Genomic DNA, 22,768 nt, shown 5'->3' on the forward strand with positions numbered 1-22,768 from the left:
TCTGCTGGTATGCTAGGCATGTGGCTGGAGCTCAGTGACACCGTAAGCCTCTCACATGGGCAAATAAGGGCTGACCACTCAGGAGAAAGAGGAGGGGCAACAACCTGGGCTTCTAGACACCCATATCACCTACCACATTTTAAAAAAAAAAACGCATCTTAAAGTGTAGAGATAACAAAACAGAAAATACAGATAACAGCAAAAGAGAGGTACCAGCAAAAAAAGAAAGAGAAAGTGGTAGTAAAGTATTTACATTTAATTAACCAAAAGATTTTTGCCAGTTTGACAATGTTTTGGCTGCAGACATGGTTCAGTAGAGCGTACCAAAATGCAAATACCCATCTTTTGTCTTTTCTAGCCAGTTTAGCGTGTTTTCTCGCTCCTGACATTTACCAATGCTGTTATAACTAGAGCTCAAATGCTAAATTAGCCTGTCAATGAGTCTTGACTGAGCTGTAGCAACTCAATGATTATTTTCATTAATTCTGGTCATGTCATCGATTTGTTCACATTCGTCTACCACAGCCCAGTGTCCAGAACCAATACTGTCCTGATCTTGACAGTGTAGACACAAGGATTCAACTGCATTTCATCACAATAGAATGACTACCAAAGGCATGTTCGGCACCTCTGTCAGACAGGCTTTAAAACCGTGGGAACATATACTGTACGACAATTTCCTCCTTAAGAACCCAGGATCCAAAAATAATTAAAGCTCTCATAACCGGGAGGACAACAATCAGAATATTTTAAAATCTTGGCTTTGATTTTGACAGGCATTTCTTAAATAAGAACTAATGTTCAAGAACACTTTCTCGAGATGGTAACAGAGGTTAAAATATGTCTCCCTGCAACTTTTAAAGTTGTTGATTATCACACATAGACATCTCAGTAAAAAAAAACATGACTACACCCACTTTTACTTACAGTGACATGTCTATCATCAGTTAACTCAAAGATTACTTGATTTGGCCTTAGAGGAATCCAGTCAAGCTGGAAATGTTTGACTCCAAGAAAAAACAAGAAAGGTCCTTTACACAGATTTACAAATGCACGCAAAGGCTAGAACAGCATTAACACCACAACTCATCTCTACTGATATAAATGCGAAAGTTAAGTAATTTGATTACTGTTAAACAATATTATTATAAAAAATAAAATAAAAATCTTTGGGCGGAAATGACAATGATCCAATTACACTACCGTTCAAAAGTTTGGGGTCTTTTTTTTTGGTCTGCTTTTGAAAGAGTCTCTTTTGGTCACCAAGGCTACATTTATTTAAAATAAAAACTGAAATAGTGTGAAATATTATTACAGTTTATTACAAAAATAGTTTTTTCTTCCCTATTCAAATATATATTAAAATGTAATTTATTCCTGTGGTGCAAAGCTAAATTTTCAGCAGCCAGTACTCCAGTCTTCAGTGTCACATGATCCTTCAGAAACCAGTCTAATATGCTGATTTGCTGCCCAAAAAACATTCATTATTATCAAGTTGAAAACAGTTGGGCTGCTTAATATTTTTTGTGGAAAGTGACTAATTATTTTAGGATTCTTCATTAATTTGAACGCAAAGCATTTGTAAGACATAAATCTTTGGCAACATTACAAATGTCTTTACTGTCTCTTTTGATCAATTCTTGCTGAATAAATGTATTAAATTCTTAAAAAAAAAAAAACATCTTACTGACCCTTTTAAACTTTATATGGTAGCATACTTTGATATTATATTGTAATGCATAACAGTTGAAGTAGATGTCGATCTCTGGTCCAAATTTTGAAAGACATTTACAAAGTTACCATCCTGATTAGGAATGGGTACCGAGAACTGGTATTTTTTTGGACCGGTACGTAATTGGGTCGATATCGGAGTACCGATAAGCTTCAGGACAAACGATACTGTTATCGATACTTGCGTTGTTTTATTTCCGTATACTTCAATGTAAACTGAGTTCTAGAAGCTGCTGCTTATCATTTCCCTTCACTCAATGATGCGGTTTTCCCACAGAATTGGGCTACTTTAACACTATGGCTGCAGGTTGTTCTGCATGTCCACGGGTTGAAGCAACCCCAAAAACGTGATATTTTGCCACTGAAATGAAAATTTTACAAAAAAATACATATTACAAAAAAATACATATTTTTCCCACAAAGAAATCTATACTTGACTACCCACCCCAAACAAAAACGTGATTGGGCTACTTTTGGGCTATTTTTGAGTAGCAATTGGGCTGGGTTTTGTTGCGAAAACCTGGCAACCCTGGATGTGGCTGACGTTTGCTCAACGTGCGTGTGATATCCATGCACATGTGCGGTGTGTGTTTGCAAGAGTGAAACGCTCAAAAGTGTGGGCTCACGTTACAAAACTAAGCAACACTAGTGTAAGATGCAATATATGCAGTAGTGTAATAATGAACAAAGGAGGCAACACTAGTAATATAATGAAACATTTACTAAAAAAAAAAAACATCTACCTCAAGCAATGTGCTGTACTATGTCTCCCAACTCGCGAAACACATTCACATCAAATGTTGATTCGGTAGAGTTACACTCATGAGACACTGCACTTATTCGCAATCACAATAGTACATTATTTGCATGTGCTTTAAAGCCTTGCCGGTTAAATCTTTCATTCACGTGCTGTTCTGACATGCTTATTTAGCGCGTGTACACCCGAAAGCATCCATACATATACAAACAAAAAACACACAATGTTTACATGTAAACACAGTTAATTAGAGGCATTGCTGTCGTATGCCTCAAATTAGAGAAAAACAAATTCATTCAATTATGTCTAAAGTGAAAGTAAACAGATGAGAGAAAAACAGATGCGTGCAGCTCTTAAAGGGACAGTACTAAACATACTGACGCTTGTCATTAAAGCGACGGTTCACCCAAAAATTTAAATTCTGTCATTATTTACTCAGTCATGTTGTACCAAACCTGTTATCATTTTTATTTATTCTTGTGCTGAACACAAAAGAAGATATTTTGAAGAATGTGGGTAACCAAACAGTTGCTGGTCCACACTGAATTTGATAAAAGGAAAGAAAATATGGAAGTCACAGGAGACAAGCGGCTGTTTGGTTTCCCACATTCTTCAAAATAACTTTTTATGTTCAACAGAAGAAAGAAACTCATTCAGGTTTAAAACAACTTGAGAGTGAGTAAATGATGACACACATTTCATTTTTGGGGGGACTATTCCTCTAACGTTAATAAAATAAAACACTGAGAAAAATAATTCACTGCTCTTGACTGAAGAACTTTAATACAGATTCTAAAGTTCAAAAGTAATAAAATAACTTGATTTTTTCAACAGCTTTAACATCATATATTTTTGCACCAAATAGTATCGATATCAGTATCGATAAAATGTAAACGATACCGACCCTAATCCTGATTTCGAAATGCCAAGAATGTATGGCATTTTCGCATTATTCACAGATTTCACTGGTGTAATAAAATTGTATGATTCACACAAATTCAGCTGTCATGCTTCTTTCCACTGAATGATGATTTGGCAACAATTCCTGCACATGTATTTGCTCAATAGTGTTATTTTATTGAGTAAATGTCAATCAGAATATAAAGACAGCTAGAGATTGTCACGCATATGTGAGAGGTGTGTATGAACTTACTGGTATAAGAGTTGATCATATTTCCCTTGGACATCTCTTTCTGCATTCAGTGCTCTGTCTTTCTCAATGACAGCATTATCTCGGGTTTCACGAAGGTTTCTGAAAGAGTAATTAACATTTCCTGACACAATACTGTATATTATGTAGCAAAGGTTTAGGTTAAGTGTGCTTTAAAGTCTTGACACAATATGAAGAATGATCATTCATTACCTGTTCATGTCACCATTCATTTGTTACATGTAACAAGCAAACAAGTTAGTTAGAAAGGCATTATAGTCCCACAAAAGTGGAGAAACAATGTGTAAAATTTGGAGGCTGACATGAAACGAGACATGCCAATTTAAAAAAAAAAACTTACAAGTATAATGTTGCTATGATACTGTACAGAAAATGACATTGTGGCAGCGCAAGAGTAAATATAAAGCAAGCATGCAGAGTTTTTAGATTTTAATCAGATATTCTTTAGTTTTAGCTACTAAACTTTCATTAATTTTTAATGTTAAGACTATTTTGTCTTTGATCACTAGGGGTGCAGCGATCAAACCCTCGGCTGACTCAGAATGATGAAATATCATAGAAAATATGATTAAGTTTTGTAAAAACTAAATCTATAAAGTATTCATTATCTAGTTGCATTTTTTCTTAATTTTCCTAACAATGTTTAGAAGGCAAACATAAGAAACAGAGTTCCCCAATTTTTTTTTATATATCAATTTCTTCTCATTTATTATTAAGGATAATTATTAATAAAAAATGATAATGACTTAAACATTATAGAGTTATTTCTAGCCAATGAAATATTTTAGAGAAGACTGATTAGAAATATTTATATTAATTAATAAATATACTATTATAATAACATACATTCCTAAAACACAATCACAAAACCACCTTACATACAAAATATCCATGTTATTATAATAATTTTTTTTTTATTCATTTATTTTTTTTTTTTTTTTTTTTTCAAGGATTTGTCCCTGTCCATTCAGAGACATGTAGGCATGCTCTCACCTGTTCTCTCTCTCATACATCTCTTTAGATGCCCTCTGCAGGCTCTCGATTTCATGACTGGTCTTCATTCGAATGCGCTCCAGTTCATCACGCAGTTTGTTTTCATACTCTGTCTTATAGTGATCTCTGGTGGAGGGATGCAAACAGCACAACTGTCAAACTGTAATAACTGCACAAAAAGATTTGACAGTATTAATGGATCTCTGCTCCAAATCCAAGTAGATTGCCACAATACTCACCAGATTCGGCCCATTTATTTATATCATGCAAACTTCTTAATACAGACCAATGCTGTATTGCTCATTAAACTTAACAGCAGGAAATGGTAAAAAGAAAGCACCATCCTTACTATTTATCACACATACCTAGAAGCAACATATTTCTCATAGGCATCTTCCCTGGCTTTCTTTGTGTCTTCAAGCTGGGTCTGCAGTCTGTCCAGACGGTCTTCTTGATGAGCACAGCGCACATTAAGCTCCATGTTCTGCCTGTTTAAATATTCTTTGTCTTTCTGCATCAATGTTACAGACTGCTGCAGAGTGGCTGCCTGCAAAGGAAAAGGAAAAAAGGAAAAACAGTGAGAAAGAGTTAAATTAAGTAACAGGAGAAAATTTGTGACAGATAGATTTATGTTGACATTTGGCTACCAGTTGCCCTCATGACTAGTGTGCCAGTTATAACATGTACTGTCATCCTTGTCAATGGATAATGGACTTTCTTTCTTTTTGCTCTCTAAATACATCTACATATGTCTAAAAAGAAAATAAACTGAAACATTGTTTATTGTCAATCTCAGATGTTGATCATTTAAACATTGCTCAATCGGTTAACTGAATAACTGGCCTTATGAATATGCTAACCTGTCAGTCATCTTACCTCCTTATTTAGGTCATTCCTCTCTTTGGTCAGGGCAGTGTGTGTGAGGTCCAGCATTTCCAACTTCTTCCTCAACTCTCTAACCTCAGTTTCATACCCATCTCTCTCTCTGTGGACACAGTAAGAGAGGTTATATTCGTAATTATGCACACACATCCACAGCATTAGAACGTTTGTAATGTTTTTGAAAGAAGTCTCTTTCGCTCACCAGGGCTGCATTTATTTGATCTTTTTTTGTTTTTGCAATAATGTAAAAGTCTTTTGAATGGAGTGTTCATGTGGACAGGGGATACTAAAGGGATACTAAGAGAGAAGGGTTGCCTGCTCTTGTGGACTCACAAAAACAATGCAGGACATTTCACTCACCTTTTGATTTTGTCATAGTTCTCTCGTTTGTAGTCTCCTTCCTGAATAAGCTGCTTGGTGTCAGCGAGTTCCAGCGTGACTCTCTGACAGCGGATCTCCAGCTCTGAGCGCGCTCTCCTCTCTTCCTCATAGCTCTGGTTGGGATATGGGAAAGCAGCAATAAATGCAAGTGACAGTAATGCCAATAAGAAAGATTATTTCACAGTTCTCTGGAATACTTGATTCTGCATTTATAGCAGTGCAAATTAGAACAGCCAATCAAAATAATTGATATCTTCAAATTAAAAACTGCTTAAGCTGTTAAAGCGGACTAAATGATAAATATATCACCAGAGAGAAGTCTGTCGCTTTCATTAGAAAACCACTTTGATTAAACGTTCATTTTGATTAAATCTTACCAGGTTAAACATTAGACAAGATTAAACATATGCACAGAAGAATTGTTCAAATAAAAGTGACCCGGAGCAATGGGCAGCCATTTATGCTGCAGCGCCCGGGGAGCAGTTGGGGGCTTGGTGCCTTGCTCAAGGGCACCTCAGTCGTGGTATTGCTGGCCTGAGTCTCGAACCCACAACCTTAGGGTTACTGTGCGTTCACACCGCCGGCGTCGGGAGCGTCAAAAATCGCTCTGGCCGCTCTGCACACAACGCTGCAGAAAGATTCGTGAGCGCCCTGACGCTCTGACGTAGATCGAATGCTTATCTTGTATTTAATGCGGCCGCAAAGCAAACAAACTTGTTGGTCTTGTGCAGACTAACCACAATAAGAGTAACGTTATAAGCTAACCTCATTAAATATTGTTGTGGACAAAGTATTAAGATCCTTTACCTAATAATGTATAAAGCACTCTAAAAATACTCTGATGCAAGTAAAAGTCCTGCATTAAAAATGTTACTTAAGTAAATATAATCAAGTATGAACATTACTTAATGTAAGTATAATCAAGGAAATTTGTTTAAAAGTAAACTGGGAATACTGTACTATTATTTATGATATCATTAGATTATTATTCTTATATCATTACTGCACATCAGCAACTCACCAGAATAATGAACAATTTCAGACACCTTGGTCCATTGGTCCACCTTGGTGCATTTTTAATTTATTTATTTTTTATGTCCCTGTACGCAAACAGGGACACATCATTACTGCAAACCCGCCACAACAGTAATCAACCTTTTGTTTTGAGAACTAATGTGTTCGGAGCTGCGTTCTCTGGAATCCTCTCAAGCGGTGGACTTCTACGTTCTGATTGGTTGCTGCCCAACCGCGTCATAGCTCATTACCATAAAGTTGCCCTGATTTCAACTCTCCTCGACGCTCTTAACGGCCAAGTCGCGCCGCGCCGGTCCTCGCCGCTGCTCGACGCCGGCTCTCATTGAAAATGAATGACTTCCGGCCACTTTGACGCTCTCGACGCTGGCGGTGTGAACGCACAGTTAGGAGTCAAACTCTCTTACCACTAGGCCACGACTTTTAAATTAAATTTATAACATACATTTAAGAAAAAAATAAAATAAAATAAATCTCACACACACACAAAAAAAAAAAAGATAAAAAAAAAAAAAAATAGATAAAAAAGACATACATAAATATAGATAGATAGATAGATAGATAGATAGATAGATAGATAGATAGATAGATAGATAGATAGATAGACAGATAGATAGATAGATAGATAGATAGATAGATAGATAGATAGATAGATAGATAGATAGATAGATAGATAGATAGATAGATGAATTTTAAATTCCATGCTGACTTTAAAGACTGTAGTAAAACTAGTATCCAAAAAGGGAAGTTTTTTTTTTTTTCACACCTCCATTAGTGATCTAGTTTGGTTACGATGACTGTCCAGATCCTCACTCAGGTTAGACTTTTTCACCTGCAGCTCAGTCACAAGAGCCCTCAGAGGGTTCACAACCTCGTAGAACCGAATCTATGTGGGAAAAAAAAAAAAAAAAAAAACACATATGTACACACATTATAGCTTTTAAGAACTGGGAAGAACTAATAGCACCAATGAATGTTTCTAAAGACATATCTTCATTTCCAGTTGATAATTCAGTGCTTACTGCCACATATTCAGGGATGGTGAGTTTGTCCTCAGGCAGCTCCTTCAGCTCAGCGTACTTCTCCTCAGACAGCTCCAGGTCCCTCAAGCTCCTGCGGAGATCACCTGCTCGATCGCACAGCTGACAGTTTGTCTCTTCCAGCTGCTTCTGTCTGAGCATGATGGTGTCCATCTCCTGCTTCCTCAAGACTTGCTGCTTCCTGCATAAGCAGAAGACACATTCAACCCTATAAAGCCTACTGCATCATATCTGATATATGAATTTAGAAGACCTCTTAATGACAGACATGATCAAAACTTTGTTGAAAATCCTGTTGTGCACAATCTTCTACATGCCTTGTGTCATCTGATTAAGAGTCCATACTTTTTAACAAGTAAAATATCTTCAGCCCTTTTGCTGTGAAATCAAATTTTTACAAATTAAAAGTAGGAATATTTCAAAATGAACATTGACTGGACTGCATCAATGTAGGTTTACTTGATTAAGCTTTTTTTATTATTATTATATTAAAATGTGAGTATCAAATATGATACATCAGCCTTTTGAGGAAGGTTTATTTGTTCATTTATCAATCATCATTGTATTGCATTGCATGATATGTTTTGCCGCCACAATAAAAAAAAAAACTATAAAGCTTTGATAATAATTCTGAGCATTTAAAAATCATTGTACTAAGACATATTATAGGGAGATATAGAGTGAAGACTGATATTTATAGGCATTTTTTGGCCATATAAATAAAAACATCTGTACCAAATTGGATATCATTGGTGTTTTTTCCTCCTCGAGTATGAGCTCCATATTCTCACTACATCATACTATATATGAGCCATAAAATCCTGTTGTATCAAATATGATAAAACACATATGCAAAGTGTGCAAACTTTTTATTTTATATATTTTCTCTAAAGCTTCAAAAAAAACGGTTCCATTAATCTTTTTTTTTTTTTAGATACATTAAAATATATAATATATATATATATATATATATATATATATATATATATATATATATATATATATATATATATATATATATATTAGATAATCCTCTACAGAATTAAAGGAGAACATTTTTACAGTCAGCATTGACCCTGCGCCTGCTGCTGTACACATTTTCCATGACAAGGGATTATTAAGCAATTATTAATTATAATTATTATTATTTTGAACATCCCATATGGCAGAATTAAAACTGAGTAACCTTTTTTTCACCAATTTAACCCTTGATATATTGTACATCCCTGCTTCCAATGTATCTTTTTCTCAGTAAAACTGTGCAAATGAACCTGTTTTCATCCTGCTGTAGTTTGAGCTGGCTGTCCAGACGCAGAGCGAGCACCTGCTTCTGATGGAGAGCATCGTTCAGCCTTTCCTCCAGCTCTTCTATCTACAAATGAATGTGCAAAACACTTATAGGTGAAAAAGCAAAGTTCAGATACTTTTCAAACGTATCTCACACATCAGTTCTGCATTCACCATCCATCACCTTGGTAAGATGGTCCACTTTGAGGTTGTCTATGAGCAGATTTTTCTGTGACAGCTCTATCTTCAGTTTTTGAAGGTTATGAAGCAGCTCTTTTCTTTCCAGGAGCTGTTTTGTGACCTTCCCTGCTCCATATTTCTCGTCTGAAGACGATATGTCCTCTGTGGGGACTGTTGTCTCCAGACTGATGTCCTCAGACTCGATGGAGCTGGAGATGTTTGCCTTGGCGTCCTTTGGCTTCTTAGGAGGCATCTCAACACAGCTCCGGTCCAACCGTCCTACCGACTCGTCATGTAAAGAAATAAGACTGTTCCTCTAATTTCTACAACTGTTAAAGGGTATGTTATTAGCAGTCAGCCGTCAGGAGAGAAGCTCAGAAGCTCAAGGGAAGAATTAACGGATAAAGCGCTGGTCGCTAAGCGATGACAGATGGACAAAGCAAGAAGACAAATTCGGATATCACATTAAAAAAAACAAAACTACACCACACCCTCAGCACATTTACAAAAAGAAAACACGACACCGTAATAATTTATGTGAGACGTCAAACTTTAAAATGCTTTAAAAAGGTCTTTTAAGATAAAAAAAAATCAAAACAATTTCATTACACTGACTGTTGTTTTTAAGTGTCCCGCCTCCCTAGAAACAACGACGGCTGACAACAGAGAAGAGAAGTGAAGTTTGCGTTAAAGAGCGTCTGCCTCAGAAACGCTTTTGATGGAAGATAACGCGCCACCTATAGGGCTCCGCCGGAACAGGACTCTTAGTTTGAAATCGACCTAAAATTCGAGACCGGAAATAATGTGTTCTATATATCGTAGCATTTCTGGGTTTGTGAACGAATACATGTGTTTTTTATGTTTTTTTCTGACACAATAATTTTTACGATGTCTAATCAAAACACAATTGGACCCGCTTTGCCACCGACGATGGGAAAAAGCAAAAATGATGATTCAGACGAAGAAGGGGCAAGTATGTTGACACATACACATTGTAGTAACGTCAGCTGCTTCAACTGCAATTATATATATATATATATATATATATTAAATTTTGTTTTTGCAAATGCATAACAAAGCTGATTGCCTTTAGGTGTTTCCCCCCTTTTTTCCCAACATCAGTTAAGTCATTCAGTACATTATTTTAGATTGTAATTAATAATACATGCTGCCTCCAGTTATAGGTCCAGCTTTTCCTTCAAGATATAAAGCTTCAGAGTCCTCCAGCTCATGTGAAGACAGCGATCAAGAGGAGGTCGTGTTCAAGAGAGCCAAATACTCCTCATCATCTAGGAACCGGCCTTCTTCAAAGTATGATGCTTGACGGGTCTCCAAGTGTTTCTCAGGGATTCATATTTAATAAGGTGTTTGGTGGTCACGAACCACTTTTGATATATCCAATGTATTTTTTAGGCTTTTGAGAGATAGTCAGCCCTATAAATCATAATGTATTATATTTGATACATACATTTCTAAGACCTAAATAATTAGTTTGATCAAACTGCTAAAAAAAAAATGTGCTGTGCATAATCTACTACATGCCTTCTGTAGTCCGATTGATACTTTATACTTTTAAGTAAAAGGCCTTGCTTTAAATGTAAGTATGATCCATCAGGCTTTTGAGGAACATTTATTTGTTCATTTGTCAGTCAGCATTGTATTGCATTGCATTATACAGTGTGTTTTGCCTCCACAATGAAAACTACAGAGCTTTGATCATAAAACTAAGCATTTATCATCTTAAGATGGATTTGGGATGACAGCTGATATTTATGTGTCTTTTTCATGGTTCTTTAACAGCAGCAGGGGCAGTGTGAAAGATGAGATGGATATAAAGCAAGTCGATGATGATGATGAGGAGGAGGAGGATGATGATTTCTTTGGTCCAGCTCATCCCCCAGGATATCAAAAGGGAGAAAAAATCACCTGAAGGGTAATAAACACTTAATAATAGTATCCCACGTGGCCATTTGTAGAGCAATTTAAGCATCCCAATCTAAGTCTTGGATTTTGCATCACCAGGCCACCTTTACTAGGACCTGCACTCCCTCCAGGATTTAAAAGTCAAGATCTTGATGAAGATGAAAAAGATGATACCAGAGGGTTTTTAGGGCCAGCTTTACCACCAGGATATCGAAAGCAAGCCAGATCTCCTGAACGGTAACAGGAATTTATCCTGGAATTAAACAAAGACAGTAGACATTATGACTGCTCTGTACATTTTTGTTTTGTAAAGTTGGTAGTATTGCACACTGCTATATTTATTCTAATTTTACATGCAAATGTAAATGTAGAATTATTTATTTATTTTTTCTTTCTCCTCTCAATGCAGACTACCTGTAATAGGACCTGCTCTACCTCCAGGCTTTAAGAGATAAGATGCAGATGAAGATGAAGAGGAGGTTAAAGAAGATGCTAGAGGATCTTTAGGACCAGCTCTACCACCAGCAGTGTCAAGTGATGAAGAAGAAGAAGAAGAAGAAGAAGAGGACTATGTCGTTGGACCCATGCCATCAAAAGGACCGTCCCAGGACTCTGTGGCATTGGACTTTGAAAGAAGAGCTCAAAGAATGAAAGACAAACTTACAGGAGTGGATGTAAGTGCTTTTTTAAATCTATTAATTCAGCTAGTATTTTGGATATATTATTATTATTAAACATTATTTAAATTACTATGTTATAATTTGTTTTTATTATTTCTTCTCACTTCTCACTTTTGTATTTTTCTATATTTGAACATGCTTCTAATTTTAAGCCTTATATACTTTAAGTTTTTATTTCTGTTCACATACTTCATACCCCAGGACAAGTCCTTTTGCCGTACTTGCACAATGATAATAAAGAACTTGACTGATTCATTTTGTTCAACATTAAAATAGATTTGGATTTAATCCCATCAGTGGGCGGACTAAACAATCTGGGACTCGTCTGCTTTTAGACTGGCCCCAAAGTGCTCTCCAGAGAGAGCTGGATGACAGAGTTGCCTCCTGAGTTGCAGCACGTGGGCCTGGAAGCACGAACCTTTAAGAAAAAATCAGGCCCTGAGAACAAAGACCGCTCAGTTTGGACTGACACTCCCGCTGACCAAGAGCGAAAAGCTAGGGTGAGCTAGCACTAAATGTAATTGAGTTCAGATGTGAAATGTGGGGATTGTTGTAGAGTCATCATAGATTTCCCAGTGACATCATATGTGATTCAGCAGGTAATACAAGCTTTTTTTACACTGGGTTTTTGGAAAAGAGGCATTTCAGGGATTGTTTGGAAATTCCCTTCTGTTTGTCTTTCCAGGAGCGACTAGAGGCTAAGGAAAAAGGTGAATCTGTCAAGGATGATGGACCTCATCTGTCTCAGAAAGAGCTTGAGATGGCTGAAAAAGTTTCAAAATTTAATGTAAGTTCAGTTAAATCCAGCTGTTTTCTACACATTCTACAATATATATATATATATAATATATATATATATTTTTTTTTTTTTTCTATTTTTATAATTATAAAAAATATTAAAAACATTAAGCTAGTTTTATTATTATTATTATTATTATTATTATTTGATCAAAAATACAGTAAACAATTTGTTTTGGAGTAGCTCACTCTGATGGACCACACCTTTAGTTTGCTAGATGAAGCTTAAGTATAAAAAAAAATCTTTTTAGGAGTCCAAGCGTGGTGAATCTCTCATCAGTATGCACACTAAAAAGATGAAAAGAAAAGCTGAGGAGGATGCCAACAAGCCTGTGGAAAGAAGACCTTTCGACAGAGACACGGACCTCCAAGTCAATCGGTTTGATGAGGCTCAGAAAAAAGCTTTGCTCAAGAAGTCTCAAGAGCTGAACACCCGCTTTTCACACAGCAAAGACCGCATGTTTCTATGAGGGACATTCAACTAATTTATATCTTAAGATTTTTTTATTTTTTTTAATGAATGTTGTACTGCATTGGATTCTCTGAAGCATCCTTATCATCAAAACATTATGAGCTTTTGTTGACAGTTATATGTAAAATTAGGAGGACCGACTGTTCCTCCTGAATTTGCTTCTTTTTTTTTCTCCCAGTGTCAAATTGTCAGAGATAATGCAGTAAAAGTTTTGACATTTTGTGACTTCTATAAGTTTTTAGGCTGCCTTTTTATTAATAGGTAATGAATACTTAACTGTTATTGTTTATATCAAGTGAATTCCCCTGAATTCTGTGTATTATGTTTTGGGGTCACAGTTTGTTCACCAGAGTGTGCTTTCCCCACAGACTAAGTTCAGATCGCATGTACTTCACCCTAACAATAAAATACATTTCTATTTTGCTTAATGAAAGTTAAGACCATTTTAGACCCATTAAAACTTTTTTTTTTTATCATAACCATAAATCCCAAACCAAAATTACCATAACCAAAATGAAAAAAAACTCAGCACTATGATGCTAACAATTGAAATTCTAAAGTATTCATATCACTAGTTTTTTGTAGTACTTTGATTTATGCAGTTGTCAAGTTTACCATTTAAACCCATGACATATTTCCTGTACAGTACACTATTACTATATTAATGTGAATCAACATTCATAGTGATAATGTTACAATGCAAATAATCATGATGGTCCTAATACAGTACAGTCATTCGGAAAGTAGACCAGATATTTTAATAGAAATACAGCAAACATTATACAGAATACAAATGATGGGACTTACAGTGAATTTTTTATGGGTACCTGCACATATTGGTATCCAAGGAAATGAAATGGCAGATAAGGCAGCAAAGGAAGCCATTAAAAATAATGGAATTAACTTAAGTGTTAGTATAAGTAAGAATGAAATCAAGAGTATTATTAAGGAAAGGTTGAAGGTAAAGGTGGCAAAAACAATGGGATATGGAGAAGAAAGGGTCGATGGTTTTACAGAATTCAAAGGAAAGTGGAGAGAGATGAGAAGTGCAGGAAAAAACAGGAGAGATGAGATAGTAATATCAAGGATGAGATTTGGACATACAAGATTAAACGGTACACTTTATAAAATGGGTAAACATGATACGGGAAGGTGTACATTTTGTGGGCAAGAAGAAATGATATACTAAACATGTTATGATATACTGTCAGAAATACGAGTTTGAAAGAAGGATTTTAATAGAAAAATAAAAAAATAAAAATGCGATTTATACTAGGGGATATTTTACAAAATAAATCTGGAAATTAATGTTATAGTTTTATTTTTCAATATCTTAGAAAAAATAATTTGTATGAAAGGATATAAAATGTTATTTTGATCCACACTCCATACCAGTTGGTGGCGGTAATACACCATTTTGTTGCTTGTCAACCGCCAATAAAACCTTAAGAAGAAGAAGAACGCGTGTTTCTTTTTTTTGTCCTAACAGGCTACCATACAACCTGCGCTGGCTGTGCTGTTGTTGATGGTGTGTCAGCTAGCGAGTGTGCAGCGTGGAAGCGGCGTATTAAATCCACATGAAATAACTAGAATATAAATATTGAAAGTATTAACAAACATGTCAGACAAAGGAGAAGTGGATTTAACGGGGGCAAAACAGAACACGGGCGTATGGCTGGTCAAAGTAAGTGCTTTAAATAGCTCGATGATGAACTGCTAGTGCAGCCGGTTTTTGTACATGGCTTAGCATCTACAATAACACGCATGACAGTGTGGTTTATATGTTTTGCTGTGATAATTATTATAACCATGTTAAATATGGGCATTGGTTTAAAGCTATGTTTGCATAAACTTCATAAAGGTCCCAAAGTATTTGTCACAGCAATGGGCCAAAGCAACAGGGAGAGGAGAAGTTGGAAAGCTCCGAATATGCAAGTATGTAGCAAAAATAACTACCATCTACATGTTATGAAATACAGCGTTCATTTAAAACAATATTTATACAATTGTTGTTTGTGCAGGAATCAAGGCAAAGCAGAGGTAACTAGTATGTCTTTAAACATTCAGTGTTTTATATTTGAGACTTGAGTCTATAGGTGGGTTCAGTGTTTTTCTGATTGATTGACAGGTGTCTTTCACACTCAATGAGGAGCTGACCACCTTAGACACGATAGGACAGAAATCCTCTATGGTACGAGCCCCTAGAGAGCATCCATTCACTCTGCAGACGGTTGGTGGACAGACTCTGGCTGTGTTTACTGAAAACTCTTCAGGTGAGAACCAGGATGTCACTACATGTAAAACTGAACTGCTGTGCATTTAAATGACGTGAAGTTAAAGTAAATTCATGTAACGTACATACAGGTACATAGAGATTACATAACCAGTGAAATGTACATCATGTCCCCTCCATAGACTGTAAAAAAGAATAAAAAACAAAATACAAAATGTTTAATTAATTTTCAATAATTCATGAGAATGTTCATGAACAAAGAAGAGAAAACAAAGTACAAAATGTTTAATTAATTTTCAATAATTCATGAGAATGTTCATGTAGTACATTAATGTAGTGATATGTTGTAAAAATGATTCATGAGAATGTTCATGTAGTACATTAATGTAGTGATATGTTGTAAAAAGTGAATTATAACAAGTGCAAAAAATATAAATATAAACTGAATAAGTTAGATGACCATTATTAGTAATGCATAGTAATGTTATGTAGTCATTTAAAAAATGATTACTAATTATTTGATCATTACTATTATTTAATGTTATGTTAATATCTTTAGATTTTGATTGTAGGAGCATTTTTACTTTTTTATGATGAAGAGTTTTGGTACTTTTGGTGGGGCATAATTTGAACCACTGTATATCTAAAAATGCTGTTATACTTTAAATAAAAATTAATAACATAGTTCACATAAACTAACAGTGTGCAATTAACTATAAATCTTAACACACTTTTAGCATGTGCAGGATGAAGATGAATCAGCTTGTGTGTTATAAAACTCTCTAGGTAATCTTTTAAATAAAAAATAAATATAAGCATATACAAAAAAAATAATCATTTGTCAAATCAAAAAATTTTCATAGCACAAAACTCAACTCTAAACTTAAACATAAATATAATGTGTGTGTGTGTGTGTATATATATGTATGTATGTATATATATATATATATATATATATATATATATATATATATATATATATATATATATATATATATATATATATATCAGAGATGCCTGAAATGTTCATATACATATTTAAATGCCCATATTTCAATTGAAAATATTCATAATAGCAACAACACTTTCAAGTGGATGAGTTCACTCATTTAACCTATAGGTTTTAATAAAAAAAAAAGGAGATGCCTGAAATGTGCATCTAATTTATGAAAATACTAAATAATAATCCCAGTAATTACAATATGTATTAAATTGAACACTAGTAACAACATGCCACTTGGGGCATTTCGTACCAATTCTGGTTACAACAAAAGTATAATTTTTACCTCACAAATCTAAAAACATTGTGTTTACAAATCCTTTATTAACAAAAAGACACAAAATCAAGTAAATTAACCTCAAAACTGTTTTGACTAAGTCTTACAAATTAAAATATAGCATAGCCACTCATTAAATGTGTTCAGATTAGATTTTGTGCCATCCGTGATCAAGAAAATGTTAATTATTTCTGAATATGTGTGAACCATGCTAAGACTTGTATAATGTTAGTTATTCACATTTTAATAAAAGTTATTATAAAGTATCATAGTTTTTTCCTGTTCACTGAACTTTTGCTTTCAGACAGCTCATTGGGTAAGTCATGTCGTGCCATCTCTGGGATTTCCTGAACATACTTCAGTTGCCTCATACTCTCTTCCTCCAGTTCTATTCCGTTTCTCTCTCTACTCGTTGTCTGTTGTGTGAGATGAATCAGATATTAGGTTGTAATAGCTTTCATCTGATCTCTTAAGCTTTTGCAGTTGCTAACCTCTGCCTCTCGATCAGTGTATGTGATTGTGGTGTATTAATAGTAGAAGACATTAGAATGGGCCTTCAACTATCACTGATTTTGGAAACCAAATCTGCTCACTGCCTTAATTATTCCTTGATTAACATGGAGTTGTGTTGTGTAGCTTGGGTGTTGTGTGTGCATGACCAACTCTGTGTAGTTGCCATGCTAATTCATGTTTTGTTTTTTGTAGTGACAGGTAGGATTTCTTTAGTGGTTGTGAATGTGCTTGAGTTCCAAAGCCTGGTCACTTCTCTTCTGTTAAGTGTCCTGGGAGCAGTTATTCAAACATGAGGCTGAATGATTTTTATTTTTAAAATTTTAATGCTGCATTTATTTGATCAAAAATACACTTTTTTTGTGTGTGTGAAATAATATATTGTTATTGCGTTTTTTTTCTACATTAATAAATGTTAAATTGTAATTTCTTCCTGTGATTGCAATGATGAATTAAGCATCCATTCTTTTTATCAGTGTTGAAAGCAGTTATAATACAGGATAATGAATAAAAAGTAAAAAAATAAATAAATAACAATGTTAAAAAAGTCTTTACTGTCACTTTTGATCAATTTAATGCATCTTTGAATAGAAGTATTAATTTCTTCCTTAAAAAAATGAATAAATCCAACGATTTATATGAATCTCCACATCCTTGAAGACAAGGGTACCTTTGGTGTGTGGTTTTGGATTAATTTAGATCAGTTTCCTCATTGGTTTCAATGAAGCTAACTCATAAACTGACTGATCAGAGGTTCTGTGTGGCTTGTTGGTCATATCTGCGTGGTTTGTGTCTATTTGTGCGTTTGCTTTCGCTGACTGCTGTGTAAGAAGCTGCCGTGAGGCTTGGCCTGCCGTGATTACTTTGGCATATACTCCCCCTCGTTCTCATGTTGCCATCCCTCTCATAGGGCAGTCAGATCCCGAGGCCGGCGGCTCAGGTACAGGCCCAGGTGAGTGCTCACCGTCGCCCCCTGCTTGAGTGGAGGTCCAGGAAGGACCACATCAAGCCTTGTACTGTTAATGGCCATTGATTTGACAATCAGCCAGCAAAACAGCAATTATAAATGCTTTCTATGGCCTAATTTAAAGAATTGGTACATTGAAAATTTCACAGCCTGGAGCAGCGAATGCACTGTTGCACCTCTCACTGCTAATGTAACAACTGAGCAGTAACAGGCTGTGTGTTGCAGCAGCGATTGCACACAGTTACAACTGTCATTGAGTATTAATGTCTCTCTTCTTTCACAAAGATAAAATTGCACTGGAAGGAGTGGTGGTGCAGAGAGCTGAATGCAGACCGGCCGTCAGTGAAAACTACATGAGGCTGAAGAAGTATGTTCACATATGCACACACTAGCTCTGTTCCAAAATTTTGTGAGCTGCCTACACAAACAACATTATAAATGTCATAGAAACTCATACGTGTTTAATGTGTGAGCCAAAAACTATACTGTATGTTTAGTACCCCTAACACTTAACAAACCACAAACCTTAAATAAAAAAAAAAAAAAAAAAATAGATAAATAAAAATCCACATTGGCCAAGACTGCTGGTCTTTGTGGTAATGCAGTACTTGGGCAGGACGTCCATATGCTCGCATACCATTCATCGACCTTAAATATGGCTTATCCTCTGAAATATGAAAGTAGCAAAAACTTTACATGGCCGCTCAATCTAATGTTAACCTAGAGAAATGTGGAAGCTGAACAGCAGCGCGCTCTCTGCAGGACGGATGGAGGCGCCGGTGCGCTTACTTTTAAAATACACCCTCATTTTTGGTCATACAGATAAGAGTAATATATATTTCAAATCTGTAAAGATTATATGTTTATTTGTGTGCACTCACAATAACAACAATATATTGCGCTTTTGTAAGATAATGAAAGCAAACAGGATGCGCTTTCTGCCGTCTCGGTCTCTGTGAACTTGAGCGTGAAACTCAGAAAATCTGCGTATGCTTGCCTTCCAGACATAAAAGAATTTAGAGAGTGAAATGTCTACTATCAAATAAACCAATTCAAATGAAAAACAGATATTCTCAGATTATGTAATCCATATGCATACAGGCGCATCCACTACTGTGGAGATGACGAGTCAGTGTCGCCGACTTAATATTTTAAACCAAGAACAAAAAAAGCACTAGTTTATCAATGAATTATTAAAATGCTAATGGAGCCTCCTTGCTGTTTTTCCCTGACACAATTATAATCATTACTTCTGCCAGTATGCTGTGGCAAGCTTTATGCGTGCACTTGAGCACTTATTAGGCAATGTAAGCAATTAAAGGCTCATTATTGTGATTAAAATACTTTATTAATAAACATGCGATTAGTCAACTAATGTTTCAAATGAATGACTACTAGTTCACCAGAAAAATCCTTAGCCGAGGTCAGCCTTAATGTTTAGCAACTCTGAACTCCAACACTAGCAAGTGAGCACTAACCTAACTCTAAGCCTTAAATGAGACCGAAAATAGATTTTATTACATCTATACAGGTCCACACACAATCTTTTTTTCAAGATCTGTGATGACTGATACAAACTTTAATATGCTCATAGCTAGAACTCATAAAGGATGTTGTTGTATTTGCAGACTGCAGATCGAGGAGTTATCTAAACCCCTCAGGTTCTCTCAACAGCTCGACAAAGCAGTTACCACCAACTACAAACCTGTAGCTAATCACGCCTATAATGTAGGTCAAGCTTTTGCATCATCCAGCAGATGTCTGAATATTCTGATATGCAGCTGATTGTTGATGCACACTCTTTGTTCTTTTTCTTTCCCCTCAGCTGGATTATGAAAAGAAGAAGAAAGAAGAAGGGAAGAGGGCACGAGCAGATAAACAGCAAGTGCTGGACATGCTGTTCTCTGCTTTTGAGAAGCACCAGTATTATAACATAAAGGATCTGGTGGACATCACAAAACAGCCTGTGGTGAGTTACATTACATAATAACACATATACACTACTGTTCAAAAGTTTGGGGTTGGTATGTCCATTTCTCCCAGTCTTCAGTGTCACATGATCCTGTAGAAATCATTCTTGTGTTGATTTGCTGCTTAAAAGGGATAGTTTAGCCAAAAATGAAAATTCTGTCATTAATTACCCTCACGGCATTCCAAACCCATAAGACTTTCATTCATCTTCGGAACACAAATTAAGATATTTTTGATGAAATCCGAGAGCTTTCTGACCCTCCATAGACAGCAATGCAACTGACACGTTCAAAGCCCAGAAAGGTAGTAAGGACATCATTAAAATAGTCCATGTGACATCAGCGGTTCAACCTTAGTTTTATGATGCTATGAGAATACTTTTTGTGCGCAAAGAAAACAAATAACTTTATTCAACAATTCTTCTCTTCCGTGTCAATCTTTGATGTCCATTCACGAGAGTCCCACGACGAGGGGCTACCTCTAAAATCTTCCTTTCTTAATTTCTAGATTTACCTGAAGGAGATTCTCCGAGACATTGGCATATACAATGTCAAAGGCACCCACAAGAACACCTGGGAGCTCAAACCAGAGTACCGACACTACCAGAACGAAGAGAAGAGCGACTGATCATTTTCAAAGCCTGTTACCAGTGGCTATGAAAACTCAAAAAGCCAACTTCCCCAATAAGTTTAAAATGTTGTTTCTGGATCATTTCTTCAAGGATGATTCAGTTGTTTTTACAGGTGTATCAGAAAACTATGTGGCATTTTACAATGCTAAACAGTTGTATTATGCATATCAAGGGATTCCCATGAAAAAAAAAAAAAAAAAAAAACTAGTGATAGAGGTATCTTCAGTCATCTGACATGAAAAGAACTTAGAATCTTCTCATCTAAATGTTGTGTATTAAAAGGGTGAAGTGTTTTTTTTTTTTTTAAGAATACTGATAGATTAATGGTAAACAGTTGTTTTATTCAGATTTAGTTTTGTGATTGAAACACTTATTTTATATGGTATTTCATGTTCTTAAATGCTCTTGAAATAAAGGTTTTTGTACAAAAAAAAATCTTTCCATGTATCTGCACACATTGTGAAACTTTTTTTTTTTTTTTACAATTCACACAGCAGGACTGGGGTTAAATATTTAAGTAAAATGTTTAAATATTTAAGTTTAAATAAATGTAATATATTCGATTTGTTAAAAATAAAGCGTAATCATTATGAACACAACATTTATGGCATTAAGAAACTCAACGCAGCTCATTATCAATAATGGGGTCATTATTTAGGCTTATTTGCAGCCACCAGAACCAGTGATATTGCGTACATCAGCAAATCTACTTTACATACATAATTCTATAGGTTTACAAGTGGGTGCGCAACAAAGTCTACATGGCTGGTTTGGTTACAGATGATATCACCAAACTGGATAAGCAGTTAAAGTGTTCATCTGCAGAACATTAAAGATCAGCCTGAATAATTGCAGGGGTGAAGCTTGATGCTACACTGCATTGTGATGCATTTGACATTCTCTATACTGATGCTAAAAACACTTTCATGTGCTTATCAAAGACTTAAGACAATTTACATCATCGCTTTCACATGCAGATGTCAGACACACCCTGTCTTCAAAAAACAGGGGCATTTGTGCTTTCAATACGCATCTGAGCAAGCCACAACCATTTGATCACACAGATGCACTTTTATCATGATCTGTAATTTGGTATAACTTTTGTATTAATTGTGCTGTGTGTGGCCTAATTTTGCAGGTTATATAACTGAATTTTTTTTATTTTTTTTTTTGCTTGTGGAAACTCATTAAGAGCCTTATGAAGGCTAAAGATTTTAACTGTTCCTCATTCACTTAACCCTGTAGAACTATATAAACATTTAATCATCTGCTTTTGTTGTAAAAATTTGTAATTACTTCCTTCCTGGCAAGTCAAACAGCTAATATAATGAATATCAAACCTAAATCCTAAACTTCTTATTAAACAGAAAAACCTTATCAAACCGTATGGTCTACATATAAACGTCTTTTGTAATAACTCAGAATCTACCACTACAGCATAACATCATTTTAAAATTTTTTTTTTTTTTTGTTCTAGTTCCTGATTTAAAATAGTAGATGCAACTGTTCATTGTGTAATGAAGAGTTACCCAAACCGCTCATTTTGCCCACCATGCCATATAACGTGGGCGGAAAAATTGGGTTACATTTTAAATAGCTCTTCAATTCTTATTTTTGCTTTTAAATGTAGAGAATGTAAGTGAAATAATTTTAATAAAATTGCATAGCTTCAATTCCTAATTATATTTGTTGCATCATAAGGGCCAGTAGATCCTAAAGTGTTTGTATGTTTTATCCTTTTTCTTCCTAAACAGAAGTTTATGGCAGCCCTATGAACAGAACATAGGAAAATTATGAAAATTGGCACATTTATTGGGGTGGTTCTCAATAGAACCTGGACCAACTTTGGGGT

At 35.3% G+C, this 22,768-nt stretch overlaps 2 protein-coding genes and 1 pseudogene across 4 annotated transcripts in view; 2 read left to right on the top strand and 1 right to left on the bottom strand.

Annotated features, from left to right (window-relative positions):
- The window catches only part of pibf1 (progesterone immunomodulatory binding factor 1), a 30,309-nt gene extending 20,400 nt beyond the window's left edge, over window positions 1–9,909 (bottom strand). Inside the window, exons 1-9 of the mRNA XM_042716483.1 lie at window positions 9,459–9,909; window positions 9,259–9,359; window positions 7,970–8,168; window positions 7,714–7,833; window positions 5,895–6,028; window positions 5,529–5,637; window positions 5,018–5,199; window positions 4,653–4,778; window positions 3,642–3,740 (exon numbers count right to left, since the gene is read on the bottom strand). Coding sequence (XP_042572417.1) covers window positions 3,642–3,740; window positions 4,653–4,778; window positions 5,018–5,199; window positions 5,529–5,637; window positions 5,895–6,028; window positions 7,714–7,833; window positions 7,970–8,168; window positions 9,259–9,359; window positions 9,459–9,707 — 1,319 coding nt within the window. The 5' untranslated portion in view covers window positions 9,708–9,909. The remainder of the gene's footprint in view (window positions 1–3,641; window positions 3,741–4,652; window positions 4,779–5,017; window positions 5,200–5,528; window positions 5,638–5,894; window positions 6,029–7,713; window positions 7,834–7,969; window positions 8,169–9,258; window positions 9,360–9,458) is intronic.
- Window positions 9,910–10,223: 314 nt separating this feature from the next.
- LOC109067704 lies at window positions 10,224–13,760 on the top strand (annotated as a pseudogene).
- Window positions 13,761–14,794: 1,034 nt separating this feature from the next.
- Window positions 14,795–21,351, top strand: LOC109103091 (general transcription factor IIF subunit 2-like). Of its 3 annotated transcripts, XM_042716484.1 has the most exons (10): window positions 14,795–15,011; window positions 15,189–15,262; window positions 15,349–15,367; window positions 15,456–15,600; window positions 17,142–17,153; window positions 18,258–18,299; window positions 18,600–18,681; window positions 19,943–20,042; window positions 20,140–20,283; window positions 20,793–21,351. In XM_042716484.1, the coding sequence occupies exons 1-10, from the start codon at window positions 14,946–14,948 to the stop codon at window positions 20,910–20,912; spliced, it is 804 nt and encodes a 267-aa protein (XP_042572418.1). In that variant the 5' UTR covers window positions 14,795–14,945; the 3' UTR covers window positions 20,913–21,351. The 3 variants fall into 3 exon arrangements, with proteins under 3 accessions (XP_042572418.1, XP_018971968.1, XP_018971969.1); XM_019116423.2 differs by lacking the exon at window positions 17,142–17,153 and having other exon boundaries at window positions 14,796–15,011; XM_019116424.2 differs by lacking the exons at window positions 17,142–17,153; window positions 18,258–18,299 and having other exon boundaries at window positions 14,798–15,011.
- The last annotated feature ends 1,417 nt before the right edge of the window (window positions 21,352–22,768 follow it).

The sequence above is a fragment of the Cyprinus carpio genome, chromosome B1, assembly GCF_018340385.1.
Source record: "Cyprinus carpio isolate SPL01 chromosome B1, ASM1834038v1, whole genome shotgun sequence".
In the NCBI taxonomy this organism is placed as follows: Eukaryota; Metazoa; Chordata; class Actinopteri; order Cypriniformes; family Cyprinidae; genus Cyprinus; species Cyprinus carpio.